This window comes from Panthera tigris, chromosome A2 (assembly GCF_018350195.1).
Source record: "Panthera tigris isolate Pti1 chromosome A2, P.tigris_Pti1_mat1.1, whole genome shotgun sequence".
Taxonomy (NCBI): Eukaryota; Metazoa; Chordata; class Mammalia; order Carnivora; family Felidae; genus Panthera; species Panthera tigris.
Window position 1 is genome coordinate 8,998,146 of NC_056661.1, and position 13,826 is coordinate 9,011,971.

The 13,826-nt window shown below is 58.2% G+C and overlaps 4 protein-coding genes across 5 annotated transcripts; 2 read left to right on the forward strand and 2 right to left on the reverse strand.

Moving 5' to 3' along the window:
- Positions 1–506: 506 nt before the first annotated feature.
- WDR83OS (WD repeat domain 83 opposite strand) lies at positions 507–1,959 on the reverse strand. The gene is made up of 4 exons (XM_007079291.3): positions 1,820–1,959; positions 1,599–1,704; positions 985–1,082; positions 507–888 (listed from the first exon to the last, which is right to left on the reverse strand). The coding sequence occupies exons 1-4, from the start codon at positions 1,867–1,869 to the stop codon at positions 822–824; spliced, it is 321 nt and encodes a 106-aa protein (XP_007079353.1). The 5' UTR covers positions 1,870–1,959; the 3' UTR covers positions 507–821.
- A 196-nt stretch (positions 1,960–2,155) lies between these two features.
- On the forward strand, positions 2,156–5,945 carry WDR83 (WD repeat domain 83). Its single transcript, XM_007079292.3, has 9 exons — positions 2,156–2,357; positions 2,435–2,555; positions 2,638–2,743; positions 3,017–3,065; positions 3,139–3,265; positions 4,185–4,252; positions 4,349–4,457; positions 4,534–4,648; positions 5,666–5,945. Exons 1-9 carry the CDS (start codon positions 2,255–2,257, stop codon positions 5,813–5,815), a joined length of 948 nt encoding a protein of 315 aa, XP_007079354.1. The 5' UTR covers positions 2,156–2,254; the 3' UTR covers positions 5,816–5,945.
- DHPS (deoxyhypusine synthase) lies at positions 5,857–9,816 on the reverse strand. Of its 2 annotated transcripts, XM_007079293.3 has the most exons (9): positions 9,455–9,816; positions 8,714–8,878; positions 8,160–8,281; positions 7,982–8,078; positions 7,815–7,901; positions 7,178–7,283; positions 6,995–7,098; positions 6,137–6,262; positions 5,857–6,052 (listed from the first exon to the last, which is right to left on the reverse strand). In XM_007079293.3, exons 1-9 carry the CDS (start codon positions 9,659–9,661, stop codon positions 5,957–5,959), a joined length of 1,110 nt encoding a protein of 369 aa, XP_007079355.2. In that variant the 5' UTR covers positions 9,662–9,816; the 3' UTR covers positions 5,857–5,956. The 2 variants fall into 2 exon arrangements, with proteins under 2 accessions (XP_007079355.2, XP_042834189.1); XM_042978255.1 differs by lacking the exon at positions 5,857–6,052 and having other exon boundaries at positions 6,176–6,862.
- A 1,331-nt stretch (positions 9,817–11,147) lies between these two features.
- Positions 11,148–13,217, forward strand: GNG14 (G protein subunit gamma 14). Its single transcript, XM_042978256.1, has 3 exons — positions 11,148–11,391; positions 12,864–12,956; positions 13,038–13,217. The coding sequence occupies exons 1-3, from the start codon at positions 11,317–11,319 to the stop codon at positions 13,161–13,163; spliced, it is 294 nt and encodes a 97-aa protein (XP_042834190.1). The 5' UTR covers positions 11,148–11,316; the 3' UTR covers positions 13,164–13,217.
- Positions 13,218–13,826: the final 609 nt, after the last annotated feature.

Sequence of the window (13,826 nt, forward strand, 5' to 3'; positions counted from 1 at the left end):
TTTAAGGCTGGGGTCTTGGAGGGACCTAGCTTGGCTAGGAGCAGGGGTTGATGGCGGTCCTGTTCTGTCCTACGAGGATTACGGATACGGGAACTGCCCTGAGAGTGCTGAGATTGGGAGGTATCCAGCCTAGTTGTTAAAGAAATACCCACGGTACTCAGGTGGGGAGTGACCAGTGGGGGAGGTCTCAGCCTTTCATGCTTTTCCCAGTCCCTGTCAGTCCATCCAGTTGGCTATTACCCAATTCGCCTGATAAGAAAATCAAAGCCCACATTCCTCAGGTCAGCAGAGCCCATGTGCTAAATTGCCAGAGAACAGGGGTCACTTCCCTGTCTCTAGCAGCTGACTTAAGTCACAAGGCTTGTGAAATAAGCAAGTGAACCACCAGAAGGCTCCAGGCTAGAGCCCCACCAAAGGCCTGATTGAGTGGAAGAGCTGGAGCCCACCCCCCCCCCCAACGAGGAAGATCACCCACAATGCACAGAAAAGAGAGGTCACAAAGAACAGCCAGAATGCAAAACTTTATTTAACTGGTTTCAACAACAATAACAACAAAACGAATGGATACACCTAGAAACATGGACAGCATCTCCCACCGCAGCAGGCAGGTTGGGGAAGGCAGGCAGGAGGGGTAGGCCCAGGGTATTCCCCTCTGCCCAGCAGAAGTGGAATCCCAGGGAAAGGGTCAGGTTCCCTCCAGCCAGCTGCGGGCCCTGAGACTACCGCATTCATGGAAGCCCAGGACAGCAGCTGAGGGCAGGAGGCTGGGCAGCCAGGGGCCAGGCCTGGGGGAAGGCAGACAGAGTGGTCCTAGGCTGACATCACCAGGGGGGCGTCATGGGCTGAGGGTTCTGCAGATATGACATCACCACGGCAGAGATGGACAGCCTGGGACAGGAGACAGGTGTCAGTCCAGGAGGGGTAGGCTTGGGTCCCCCACTCCCCGTTAACTCAGCAGTCCTCCTTCTCTAGGCCCAGACTCACATGAAGCTACTCATCATCTGTTTAGTGTCCTCAGAGCTCCGGGAGTTGGCAAAGCTGATGAAGGAACAGTAGACGGCGACCCAAGCGCACCACTTCAGCTAGGGAAAGGTAGGTGGGTGGGTGGGATTTGGTCAATGAAAGGCACACCAATGACCCCCCACCCCCACCCGCGGGGCATTACCAGGCACTGGTTCCAACCGACTGATTCCATCTGAAGCAGCTTGGACCTTGCCCCCAAGAGTCCCTCAGTCCCATTCCTCCTAGCCTACTCCAGGCACCCAGTGTTTGGTCCTACTCTCTCGGCGTGCGTCTCTGACCCCTCCACATACTCTCAGGCCCAAGAAGACTGGCCTCTAACACACCTCATGATGCTAAGAACCCCATCCTTTCGAGTCCCCTCCAAACCGCTTTAAAACCTGGCCCCCAACCTTAGACAGACCTCCCACGTACCCACCCAGACCCCTCGCTTCCCTCACATCCTCGCCTGGCTCAGCCCCGCCCCCCCGGCCAGGCCCCGCCCCCTCAGCGGCAGCCCCGCTGCGTTCCGAATCCGCTGCCCCGACAGGCTTCGCTGTCGGGCGGAGCTACGCCGAAGGAAACTCGGCGCCGCCCACCTTGAGCATGAGGCCGCACATGCTGAAGATCATGCCGAGCAGGTTCATGTAGTCTGGCGTCGGGTCGTCCAAGGCCGGGTTACACTCGCTCGGCGGGGGCTTGTACCTGCGGCAGGGTCAAGGGTCAGAGGCACTCAAGTCCCACCCCCGAGATGGACAAGCGCTTCCCTGGGCTTCGCCCCACAACCCGAGCCCCGTTCCCATGACGTGGGGGTCCTCACCTCAGCACTTTGTTCGGCCTCCGTGGGTCCGACATACTGTTAGCGGACATGGCGGGTCGGAGGTCGAGCCTCTTCCGCAGCGGGAGTTGCAGTTTCCGGCGCGGAAACGGAGGATGGCTTTTAGAGTAGCACCCACAGACTTCGAGCTTCCGTTCCCGGCGGCGGGGGCCAGGACTCCTCCCAGGCAGGGGACAGACAATTAGAAGAGACCAAAAATGTTCCTTGAAAACAAGAAGTGGGGAAAGAAACCTGGAAGCTGGAATCAGGCTCCAGTATTCCCAAAACTATCTTCAAGAAGCCAAACATCTGAACCGGAAGTGAGAGACAGGAAGTAGACCGCGGAAGACCACAAGGTTACACCCAAGCGTGGGTTCCGAGGGCTCGAAATCTTCGGTGCCAACCGATTTAGGGCGGTGGGGAAGGGTCCTGACACAAATGGCTTTCCCTGAGCCCAAACCGCGGGGCCCGGAGCTGCCGCAAAAACGAGTGAAGACGCTGGACTGCGGGCAGGGAGCAGTGCGAGCTGTACGATTTAATGGTGAGCTCCCTCTTCATTCCGTGTCCTCCTGCCTCCTGAGGCCCGCGGCCCTATAATCCCCTCCTGGTGTTCCCCAGTGGATGGCAATTACTGTCTGACGTGCGGCAGCGACAAGACCCTGAAGCTGTGGAACCCGCTGCGGGGGACGCTGCTGCGGACCTACAGTGGCCACGGCTACGAGGTGCTGGACGCGGCCGGGTGAGCTGGGGGCCAGGCCGCGATACGGGTGCCGAGGTCGGGATCCGACGTCAACACCGACCTTCCCTCCTATGCCGTCTAGCTCCTTTGACAACAGCAGTCTCTGCTCCGGCGGCGGGGACAAGGCGGTGGTGCTGTGGGATGTGGCATCAGGGCAGGTCGTTCGCAAATTCCGGGGCCACGCGGGGGTGAGTACGAGCAAGGAGGGGCCTCATTAAGGCGTGGATGACGGAGAGGACCCGCATTATTGTGTAGCTGGTGACAGGGAACCTTTCCACCCCTCCCCACTACAGAGCAAGCATCCTTTCCCCATGGCCCAGCATGCAGTTTCCCCAGAACCTTTCACCTCCCCTGTCTCTAGCCTTTGCCCTTGCCTTAACGTGCATTGGAACCCGGAACCCTGCCTTTATCCCAGTCCTCCAAAGTCCAGCCTCCTCTGAGTGGCAATTCCTGTTTCTCAGAAGGTGAACACGGTCCAGTTTAATGAAGAGGCCACGGTCATCCTGTCTGGTGAGTCTGGGGCCTAGGCAGGGTGCTGCCCCTGCAGCCCAAACCTGACCTCACCGTCATGCTGGCCTCACAGGCTCTATCGACTCTAGCATACGCTGCTGGGACTGCCGATCTCGAAGGCCTGAGCCAGTGCAGACGCTGGACGAAGCCAGGGATGGCATATCCAGTGTGAAGGTGTCGGACCATGAGATCCTGGCAGGGTGAGTGGAGCCAGGACCTCACCCCTCCCGGGTGCCATGGGGGATCACCGCTGCCTCTCTGCTTAGATTGTAAATCTCCTCTTCTCCCCTCAGCTTACAGGGCCCTGTACAGTCTGGTCTCTGCTGGTTTTTCAGCTTTTATTCATTCTTGGTCTCATTTCTCTTCATGTGCTAAGGACGCTCTCACCCCAGGACCTTTGCCTTTGCTCTTCCTCTACCTGGACTCCCTTTCTAATTACTCCTAGTGTTTTTTGAGCATCACCTGCATATGATTTAGTCAGTGCACACACAGCAGTGAATGAAATCGGGAAAAATCTCCACCCACATTGGGTTGGTATTCTAGTTGCGGGAGGCGAACAATTAAAATTCCCAAGCCCAAGCCCGGGTGCCCAAGTGTTGCCAAAAACCAGAGCAGTGCCATTCCCCCCTGTGGGGGCAGTTGGGGCTTCCCAGCCTATTGCTGGCCTGTTCCCACACGTCTCCTGGACCACAGACGTTTGTCTCCTTATCCTTCAAGTCCTAGTTTAGATGTCACCTCCTCGGAGAGGTCTTCCTAGATTACTCTCAGTCAGTGGGGCTCTACGATGGCAGAAAGTGCCCCTGGCTGGGTGGCAGCTGTGTCCCAAGGACTAGCCCAGAGAGCATGCTCAGTCGGTATCAGAAACAGGTGGAGTGGGTCCCGATTGGCCCTGGGTGTGTAAGTCTCAAAGCCAGCGTCTCGGAATTACACTCGTGAGTTCACTTTAGTGCGTAGTTTCCACGGCTAGCCTTGAGTGTGAGCATGACAGTGAAGGGTACACAGGATGGGCAAGCCCAGCCTTGCCCCCAGGGTCCTGGCAGGGTCAAGGAGGGTACTGGGACTGGAGCCATGGACCTACTGGCCCCGGGTGATGCTTCAGCTGCATCCATCCTCCTGCAGCTCCGTGGACGGCCGGGTGAGGCGCTACGACCTGAGGATGGGGCAGCTCTTCTCGGACTACGTGGGCAGTGAGTGTGGCCGGGCTGTGGGGCAGGCAGGGAAGGCGGGGGCAGCAAATGGGGCCCTGGTCTCACTCACCCGCACCCCTCCCCACCCCCCCCCAGGCCCCATCACTTGTACCTGCTTCAGCCGGGACGGGCAGTGCACCCTGGTGTCCAGCCTGGACTCCACGTTGCGGCTTCTAGACAAGGACACCGGGGAACTGCTGGGCGAGTGAGTCCTCAAGGATGTGGCCCCCAGCCCCGCCCAGCCCCCAGCCCCAGCCCCTTCTGATCCCACTGACCCCTAGGTACACGGGCCATAAGAACCAGGAGTACAAGCTGGACTGCTGCCTGAGTGAGCGTGACACACACGTGGTCAGCTGCTCCGAGGACGGGAAGGTGTACTTCTGGGACCTGGTAGAGGTGAGCTTTCTCACCCCAGCTCTGTACCAGGGTGCCTCCATCACTCCCACACCGGGAAAAGGCAATGCTGTTAGAGCTGGGAGCTGGGAGGAGTGAGTGGCAGGATGAAGCAGGAAAGACATTCCCGGCAAAGGGAACTGTGTGCTTAGGCTTGGAGGTGTGGCCCATGTTGGTCAGGAGATACAAGTACTGTGGGGTCGTGGCAGCAGCTGCAGGGCCAGGTTAACCAAGGTCACAGAAGCCAGGTTAACCAAGGCCACAGAAGCCAAGCTGAGATGGGGCTGTGGTTCAGGAAACCTGAGCTATCTCTGAGCATCCCTGCCGTTCCCAGTCCCCAACCCTGTGAGCCCTGTCCTGATGTGTCTGGTGGGGATGTCAGGCTGGGAACAGACAGTTCTGGCCTCATGGGGTCAGGGCTGAGGCTTGGCCAGGGAAAGTAAGCCCCCTAAGAGGATGGAGGAAACGGAGGGCGGGGGGGAGGGGGTGGCGCCTGGGAACTAAGAACACACCAGTGTTCTGCCTACTTCTCAAGAGTCTGGTAGACAGGAAGTCACCCTGAAGGGAAGGGCACACGCAGGGACATGTTTGAAGTGGGAAGAGAAATCTGGAGCCTGCTCGAGGGACCGTATGTGTTGAGCGAGGACTGTAAGGTGATGAAGGAAGTGAGCACGGAGGCTGCCCAGTGGGCCAGTAGAGTCTGGACGGTGGCAGCGTGGGGGAGAAGCTGGGAAGAGACACAAGATTGGAGCAAGGTGGTGGCTGTGAATGTGGAGGGCATCCGCGGTCTGGACGTGGTCTAAAGGCAGAGCCAGGAGCACTTAGTGATAAAGGGGTGGGAGGTGTGAGAGAGAGAGACTCCCAAGGTGTCTGGCCCAGCACCTGGAGGGATGGAACGCCAGACGGGTTCATTTTGGGGCAGGTGAGGTTTGCGGTGCCGGGGAAGCGATCCGAGGCAGGTGGCTGGAGGTCAGGGGAGAGACCTGCACCGGTAACTGCCCCCCATCCTTCCCTCCACAGGGTGCCCTGGCACTGGCCCTGCCCGTGGGTCCTGGTGTGGTGCAGTCACTGTCCTACCACCCCCAGGAGCCCTGCCTGCTGACTGCCGTGGGGGGCAGCGTCCACTGCTGGCGGGAAGAGGCTTATGAGGCGGAGGGTGGCACGGGCTGAAGTCGGGGGACCCACCGCCACCAAGGGCACAGACTCCAGGCTCACAGAGACCATTTATTGGAGACCTGCTGCTGACCAAGGAGTGAGGGGAGAACTGCACGCTAATAAATAGAGGGGAGGCTTCGCTGGTGCGGTAGCCATTCAGTCCTCATTCTTCTCGGGCGTGAAGGCGTCTGACTTCTGGGCGAAGGTTTCGGCCACAAGCAGGGGGAAGACCAGGGAGGCATCGGCATAGACCTGCAGAGGGGATCTGGGTGAACCGCGGGGCCTGTGACCGCATTCTGGGAGACTGCGCCCCACCCCCCAGCTGACCACCCTCACCTTGACAGGCTGTGCGTCCACCCGGATCTTGCCCCAGGAGACTGCTTCGTCTGGCCTGGCACCAGAATCCGAGCCGTCGAATTCCTGGGCCGTGTTGATGTAGACAGCATAGTCGGCCCCGTTCCGCTGTGGGGAGGGGCAAGGTGAGCTGGTCAGGCAGTCACTGGAGACAGGCAGGCAGAAAGACACGGACACAGGGGACTAGCTAGAGGCTGAGGGATGTGTCCTGCATGAAGGAAGCCCTTAGTGGCCCCTTGCTTCAAAGGAAAGGCCCATGTCAATGCGTGGCCAGAGCTGCCCCCAACCCACCTGCTATCTAGCAACTACTCTCCTGCATCTGTTCAGCAGGGACTGCCACCAAATATACAGAAGACTCCCGCCCTGGTCCGGGTCCCATCACTGCTTACCCAGAACCCGCCGTTTGTTCCCCCCACAGAAGCCAGAGGGCGCCTGTGAGGACCCTAGTGGTGGCCCTGGAGGCCTGACTGGTTATTTACTTCCCGTTCCCCTTCGCCGGCCTCCTAAGTGTTCCTTGACTTAAATCAGGCACCTCAAAGCCTTTGCACTGGCTGTTTTCTCTGCTCACAGGTTGGATTTCCCAGAGCTTACCTTTTCTGAAGAGCACTCCTTTCTCTTGCCAATTGTCATCCCTCTTTTTTTCCCATAGCAGTTACTGCCACCTGACGTGCATGGCCCTGGTGTGCTGCCCTTCGCCCTGTCTAGAACCTCAGTCCGAGAAGGCAGAGATTATGGCCTGTCTAGTCCACGGTTGTCTCCCTGGCACATGGCACAGGCATGTCTGCATGGCAAGCCCAAGTGCCACCCTCGCTAGGGACCAGGTACTCTAACCCCACTCACCATGAGGTTGGCGTTGGCGATGTGGTGCTTGACCACACCCCCGCCCAGGATGATCATGCCGGTGCGCTTGGCAAAGATGGCCTGTGTGTTGATGAGCCTCAGGTCTGGGAGGAGAGCGCCGTGGTCAGGCTATGGGCCCAGCCAGCCCTCCTCTCCCGCTCCTCCGTGGCCCCAGCACCTCACCCTCAACGATGTCCAGGACCAGGCCTGGCTTCTTGTAGGAATGGAAGAAGATCATGTCGCCCAGGGAGCCATCTGTGAGCGCTGGGCTCAACACGGGGATGTGGTTCTGGGAAACAGGAAGACAGGAGAGCAGCTGGGGCTCAGAGCCCAGGGTGGGCAGGCTGGTCCCCATCCCAGTGGGATCCCCTCCTCTCTGCCTGATTCTGGGCAGAGTGCTTAAGTTCCCTGGGCCTCTGTTTCCTCAACTAAAGTGCTGAGGCGGCACCTCCCTCACAGATGAAGAGGCATACGGGATGAAACCCAAGGCAAACGCTAAGGATCGTGTCTGACAAAGACTGGGAGCTCTCGTTATTCCGGCTGCTGGAGCTCAGCCTCTGAGGAGCGTGGGACCATGTGCCCTGCCCCACGAGGGTTTCGAGGCACGACCCCAACTGATCCCAGGTGGTCTAGGAATAGAGCCAGGATACCAAGACCACACTCTGGCTGTGCAACCTCAGACAAACCACCTAACCTCTGCATCAGGTTCTTCACCTAAAAGTGGAGATGATGAAAACCATTCTGGCTCCCCAGGTGGCTATGAAGATGAAACCAGCTAACACGTGCCCAGGCCTGGTATCTGCCCCACCCAGGCCCTCACCTTCTGGGCCCAGTAATACACGGATTCTGGGTTGTTGATCTCCTTGCCCAGCCGGGCGATCATCTTGGAAGGTGTCCACTTCACACCCTAGGAGGAGACATTGGCTTCAAGCAGCAGTGCCTCCCCTGCCTCCTACCATGCCTGCCCCCAGGTCACTCCTGCCCCACCTCTGTGTTCTGCTCCAGCACCATCTGGTCCAGAATGGGCATCAACCAGTCCTCAAATTTGCAGTAATTGTCATTGGGCACCAGTAGGTTTCCAATCCTGCGAACATGAGGCATGTGGGCATCGGGTCCCAGGACCCTCAGCCCAGCTCCCTTGCCCAGCACCACTCAGGGTCTCCACCTGTTGATCCCGTTCTCACGTAGCTCCTTCCCCCTGAGACTGAAATCGCCCAGGTACGTGGGTGCCAAGCACTTGATGAAATCTTCCTCCACACCGCCAGCTGTGGTCACTAAGACGTCCACCTGCAGCAAGTCAGTGAGGTTGGCCCGGGAAGGGGCCTGTCCTCATCCCAGGCATGGCTCGTAATTCCCAACTCTCATCCAGTGACCCTTGGGGGAAGCTCTACTACAAAACAAAATTAGATCGTGTCCCTCTGCTTAAAACTGACTCTGTGGGGGGCACCTGGGCGGCTCAGTTAAGCGTCTGACTCTTGATTTCAGAGCAGGTCATGATCTCACAGTTCATGGGTTCAAGCCTCGCATTGGTCTCCATGCTGACAGTGGTGAACCTGCTTGGGATTCTCTCTCCTCTCTGCCCTTCCCCAGCTCGCTCTCTCTCTCAAAATACATAAACTTAAAAAAAAAAAAAAAAAAATGACCCTGTCTCCCCATGTCATTTAAATGATCGATAATCTTGCCCCTAAGACCAAGGCCACAATCCCACCAGGTCCCCACCATGTTGTGCTGCACGAGGTAACGGATGGTCTCACGGAGGCCTGAACTGATGAGATTGGATGTGTAGCCCAGAAAAATGGTGCAGCCAGTAAGTGGGCGGCGGCTCTGGGTCAAGTCTGCATGATGGTCTTCATCCTGCGACAGCGGCTCTAGTTTCTTCTCTATCTAGATGTAAAGGAGGGGTCAAGTTACCCTCACCCTCTGACCCCAAACTAGCCACAGGACTCGCCCCCAGGTTCTGCCCACTCAGGGGTGGGGGACTACTTCTACCTGGAATACCTGGAACCAGGGAACGAACGCCCCCTGTGCAGGCTCCTCCCCATTCACAGCCCAAATCTCAGGGCACACGCTCAGGTTTTACCCCTCTTTCAAGGAATTGGAGAGCATGACCTTTGCAGGCCCGGCCTCCTTCCCTATCGGAAAAAGCAAATCCGAGCTCAGACCCCGTCCTGACTCAGGCTCCTCCTCAACTGCACCGTCCAGAACTCCACTGGTCACCTATAACCTGCCCCCTATCTGGAATCATTCGGAAAGTAGGACGCGATGAGGGTGCAGGAACGACGTCCTCTTCCCAGCGCAGAAACTCCCGCCCGGAACGGGCCCTGCCTCTCTCCACCTATTGGACCGCCCAACAAAGGACACTCCTCCTTCTCCAGGGAGCCCCCGCCCCCTTCAAGTGCTGCATTGCTGCTACTGGTGACCACGCCCCCTCCATCCAGGAAGTCCCGCCCCAGGCATCACCATGGCGTTGACTTGCTGCACTGCGCGCCCGAAGTTGGTGGCCTGGAAGCCAGTGGTGCCGAAGGCCTCCAGTAGCGCACGGTAGTCTACGCCGCGGTTGAAGTCGTAGCCTCGGACTTGGGCGCTCTCGGACGGCAGCGCCGAGCTGTGCTTCAGCACAGCGGCCAGCGCCGCTGCAGGTGCCTCCCCCTCCGGAGGACCCTCCATGCTCCTGCGGCCGCACTCTCAGATCACAGCCACCCCAGGCCAGGCCTCCAGCGGCCTCGAAACGCGCTAAGCCCCGGCACGCTCTTCTGTAAGACAGTGCAGGAAGTAGGGCTTCGGAGAACCTGCCGAAGGGGACGGGAAGTTGCTTGGTCACATGACTCTCTGTGACTTCCGTAATCCAGGACGCGTCCATCTTTGCGCGTGCGTTCCGTAATATGGAAGCCGCGAGGAGCCGTTGTTCCCTTTCGCCCCTTGTCAGCCCGAGATGAAGAGTCCTACTTTTACTGCCGCCTGCTGGACACCCACCGCGTTGCGCGGCGCTCTCCCGTTCGTTTCTGTCCCGTTGGGGGAAAAGGATGGCTTCTTAGACGTCGCCCTTGGACAGGATTCGAGTCATCAGGAGATGTCAGATAGTTTCTGCCTCTGGGCGTCTCTCATCAAACGGTTTAGTGATCCCTGTTCGTGCCTCACAGGTCTCCAGAGACTCCACAAGCTACCTAACTCTCTGATCTTCCCCTGGCAGCAGCGGCTGTCGCTTCTTCCGGGAAGCCTTCCCTGACCTTCCTCAAAGTAAGGGACCTCCTCTGGGATCCAAGGCTGACGTCTCCCTCCAGCAAGGCCGTGAGACCTTCGAAGGCGGGGTCTGTATCTTATGGGTCCTCAGAGCCCTGGACTGGGTCTGGTCCCCCAGGGGGATTCTTTTAACAAGTCACTCTACAATTTATGAAGTCTGTACTATACGTTGAGCCCTGTGTGTGGCGCGGCAGCTTTATCAGTGAATGAGATGCAGGCCCTGCCCTACTGGAGTCCACAGTTCGGGGAGCTAGAAAGGTAACAACGATAGCGGTAAGTGTTATTGAGGATTCAGAAATGATGATGTGTCTTTGAATTAGGGATGGATGGAGGGGTAACCGGTGGCCTTATTTGCAGGGACAGGTAGTTAGGGAAGGACACCGAGGAGGTGACATTTGAGCCAAGGCCAGAAGGCCAAGAAAGTCCCCATATGTGAAGATTTGGGGAGGCCGTTCCCCCATCGTCCCCCGTTGGTAAAGAAACCTTTGCCAGTGCAAAGGTCCTGAGGCCAGAGATTAGCCTACTTAATTGGAAGAAGAGACCATCTTTGACAGTCTCCACTTGGATCTCAAACTCACCACCTCAGTCCCTCTCCTCCTAACTCTGATCTCCCTGAAGTCTTCCACACCTCAACAAAGAGCCCTCAACTCAGCAAATGAGCGCTCCACACACCTGGTACGTTCAAAACCGGGGAATTGAACTTGATGTCTCCCCTTCTCTCACACCCACATCCATCCCTCAGCACAGCCACCAAGGGCTACCCACAAAGTAGGTCTCAAATCCAGGTGTTTTGTTTTTTTAAATAGAATTGACATAGCACATTTTATTAGTTTCAGGTGTGCAACTCAATGGGTATTTGTATCCAGGTGCTTCTCATTCTCAGCCTCCACGCTGGGCTACCTTCCCTCTGATTCATGTTCCAGCTGTGGCCAGAGAGCTCATTAAACAGAAGCCAGACACATCATTCCTTTTTAAATGTTGTTATTGTTTAGAGAGCGACAGTGCGAGAGCGGGGGAGAGGGGCAGCAGGAGAGAGCGAGAGATCGAATCCCAAACAGGCTCCACGCCCAGCACGGAGCTCGATGCAGGGCTTTGTCCCGCGACCCTGGGACAATGACCTGAACCGAAATCAAGAGTCAAACACTCCACTGACTGAGGTAGCCAGGCGCCCCCACCGTGGTAAAATGTATATAACAAAATCTATTATCATAATCATTTTTAAATGTTTATTTTTGAGAGACAGAGCAGGAGACGGGCAGAGAGAGAGGGGACAGAGGATCCCAAGCAGGCTCCGCACAGACAGCAGAGAGACCTAGCTGAAGTAGGACGCCCAGGCGCCCCTATTATCATAATCACTGTAAAGCGTACGGTTCCATGGCATTAAGCACATTCACACTGTTGTACAAACATCATCACCATACATTTCCAGACCCTTCTCATCTTTCCAAACTGAAACTCTGCCCCAGGAAACACTAACTCCTCACCCTTCCCCCGGCCCCTGGTTCCCACCATCTGCTTCCTGTCTCTATGGATTTGACTCCTCTAGGGACCTCACATAGACGGGATCGTACGTTATCGGTCATTTTGTGACTGGCTCATTTCACTTAACATAATGTTCTCAAGGTGCATCCGTGTTGTAATGTCATTTTTTACCAGATCCCGCTGGATGCCTTGAGAAGGGCGGTGGGGAGCGGGGGCAGTGGGGAAGGGAAGAGCAGGGGAGACCAGAGCAGAGGTAACTGCACAGGTCCGAGCCGGCAGAGGTGGGCGCAGGACCTGGGAGATGCCAACAGGTGTGGAGAGAAGTGACCAGACTGAGAACCTAATTTGAAGTTGATCTGAGGGTTCCTGGGAAAGGATCAGATGTGGGGACACCAGAAAGGGAGGATTAAAGGGGTTCAAGATTTGGGCCAGGGCAGTTGGGTGGATGGTGGTGAACTTGGGGGCAGAAGATCTGGGGCGGGGGGGAGAGGATAATCTGGAGCCCAGCTTTGGCCGAGTTTGATGAGAGACCCCCGAGACATCAGTGTGACCGACTGAAGAGCAGGAAGCTCTTTGGGCAGGTCTGAAATCAGGGACGGGGCTGGGATGGGGACAGGTGGAGCCATCAGCATAATCTGTGGGTAAGATCCCGGGGGTGAGTGTAGATGGGGGGGGGGGGGAGAGGCGGGCCCGCACCTGAGCCAGGGTACACTCTATACACGGTGGGGAGCAGAGGCCGGGAACCCCGCCTTCCCCTTAGCCAAGGTGACATGTGACACCAGCGCAGCCACTGGGCCCCCTGGGGCAGGGACCCCCCTCAGCTGAGGCAGCTGCTGCCGCTGACATTTCACTCCACGAGTGTCCAGGCTTCAAAGTCTCTGCAGGGGTGGGGGAGGAGAGGAGGGGGCTGAGAGGCCGGGCTGGCAAGGGAGGGAGCCAGAACCGGGCCGCTGGAGGATTGAGCCGCCGGGAATCCGCCGGAGTCCTCAGCTGAAGTATGTGGTCCTGACGGGGCTTGGGGAACCGCCACCCCCTTCCCACAGTCCCCAGAGGACGCAAGAGGTGTTTGGGAGACTCTCAGGTAGCCCCTAGGGCTCAAGGTCTGGAATCGAGCCCACTGCCTATGACCCTGCTCGCTTTCGTGCAGATGTCCAGCAAGGTGGCCATTGGCAGCGACATCGGGCAGGCCCGCCGGGCCGTGGAGCAGCTGCGGGTGGAGGCGGGCATCGACCGCGTGAAGGTGAGGACCAGGGCGGCATGGGCGTGTCCGGGAGAGGGGGCGGGCGGACAGCCCGGGGCCAGCTGACAGGCTGGCCCGCAGGTGTCCAAGGCGGCCGGTGACCTGCTGCAGTTCTGCGCGGAGCAGGCCAAGAGCGACCCCTTCCTTGTGGGCATCCCGGCTGCCACCAACCCCTTCAAGGAGAAGAAGCCCTGTGCCATCTTGTAACCCACGGCCCCGACCGCCCAGGAGGCCTCAATAAAAAGGAAGTGAATGATCCTCGGGACGTGGCTTGGCCAGGCTTCACGGGGACAGAGGGGGACCATAGACTCGCAACCCCCCCCACCCCCCCCCGCACACCCGGCCCAGCCTCCCTCCCCCACCCACCCCAGGGTCACGGCCACAACAAACAGCACACACACCTGGACTCCCAGATGGAAGGGCGTGCACCGCCCCCACCCTGCACCTCTGGGCAGCACTAGCAGATTCCCCCTCCTACTGCACAAACACACCTAGGGTCGGGGTCCCGCTCTACATGCCGACACACATCACACGCGCCTTCACGTCACACGCGCCCACAGGTGCCGTCGTACAGATGTGCGCATGCTCTCAAGGGCCTCCTCCCTCACACACACCCACATCCGCCAGCACACAGATGTGCGCAGACAGGGTCACCTCCCTAGTGACACCCGGACACACGTGATCACAGAAATGCACTCAAGCGGGCACAGGCGCCCGCAGACGTAAGTAGTGGCTGCCAAGGCTTTCACGACCGTCTCGCAGACCCCCCGCCCCGAGCAAGCACAGGCAGAGCCCTCGGGTGACACCAGTACATCAAGTTTATTTCTCCTTTGCTCTCCAGGGAGAGCAGGTGTCCAAACCGTAACAAAA

Bases quoted from the DNA above. Each gene is read 5' to 3' on its own strand.
- WDR83OS (XM_007079291.3), bottom strand. From the start codon at position 1,869: ATGTCCGCTAACAGTATGTCGGACCCACGGAGGCCGAACAAAGTGCTG. The intron at 1,705-1,819 runs GTGAGGACCCCC...ACCCTGCCGCAG, and splicing joins AGGCCGAACAAAGTGCTGAG to GTACAAGCCCCCGCCGAGCG. The intron at 889-984 runs GTGAGTCTGGGC...CTCCTGTCCCAG, and splicing joins CAGATGATGAGTAGCTTCAT to GCTGTCCATCTCTGCCGTGG.
- WDR83 (XM_007079292.3), top strand. From the start codon at position 2,255: ATGGCTTTCCCTGAGCCCAAACCGCGGGGCCCGGAGCTGCCGCAAAAA. The intron at 2,358-2,434 runs GTGAGCTCCCTC...GGTGTTCCCCAG, and splicing joins GCGAGCTGTACGATTTAATG to TGGATGGCAATTACTGTCTG. The intron at 3,066-3,138 runs GTGAGTCTGGGG...CTGGCCTCACAG, and splicing joins GGCCACGGTCATCCTGTCTG to GCTCTATCGACTCTAGCATA.
- DHPS (XM_007079293.3), bottom strand. From the start codon at position 9,661: ATGGAGGGTCCTCCGGAGGGGGAGGCACCTGCAGCGGCGCTGGCCGCT. The intron at 8,282-8,713 runs GTGGGGACCTGG...GACTTGCTGCAG, and splicing joins ACCTCGTGCAGCACAACATG to GTGGACGTCTTAGTGACCAC. The intron at 6,053-6,136 runs GTGAGGGTGGTC...TCCCCTCTGCAG, and splicing joins TGGACGCACAGCCTGTCAAG to GTCTATGCCGATGCCTCCCT.
- GNG14 (XM_042978256.1), top strand. From the start codon at position 11,317: ATGCAGGGCTTTGTCCCGCGACCCTGGGACAATGACCTGAACCGAAAT. The intron at 11,392-12,863 runs GTAGCCAGGCGC...GCTTTCGTGCAG, and splicing joins CAAACACTCCACTGACTGAG to ATGTCCAGCAAGGTGGCCAT. The intron at 12,957-13,037 runs GTGAGGACCAGG...GCTGGCCCGCAG, and splicing joins CGGGCATCGACCGCGTGAAG to GTGTCCAAGGCGGCCGGTGA.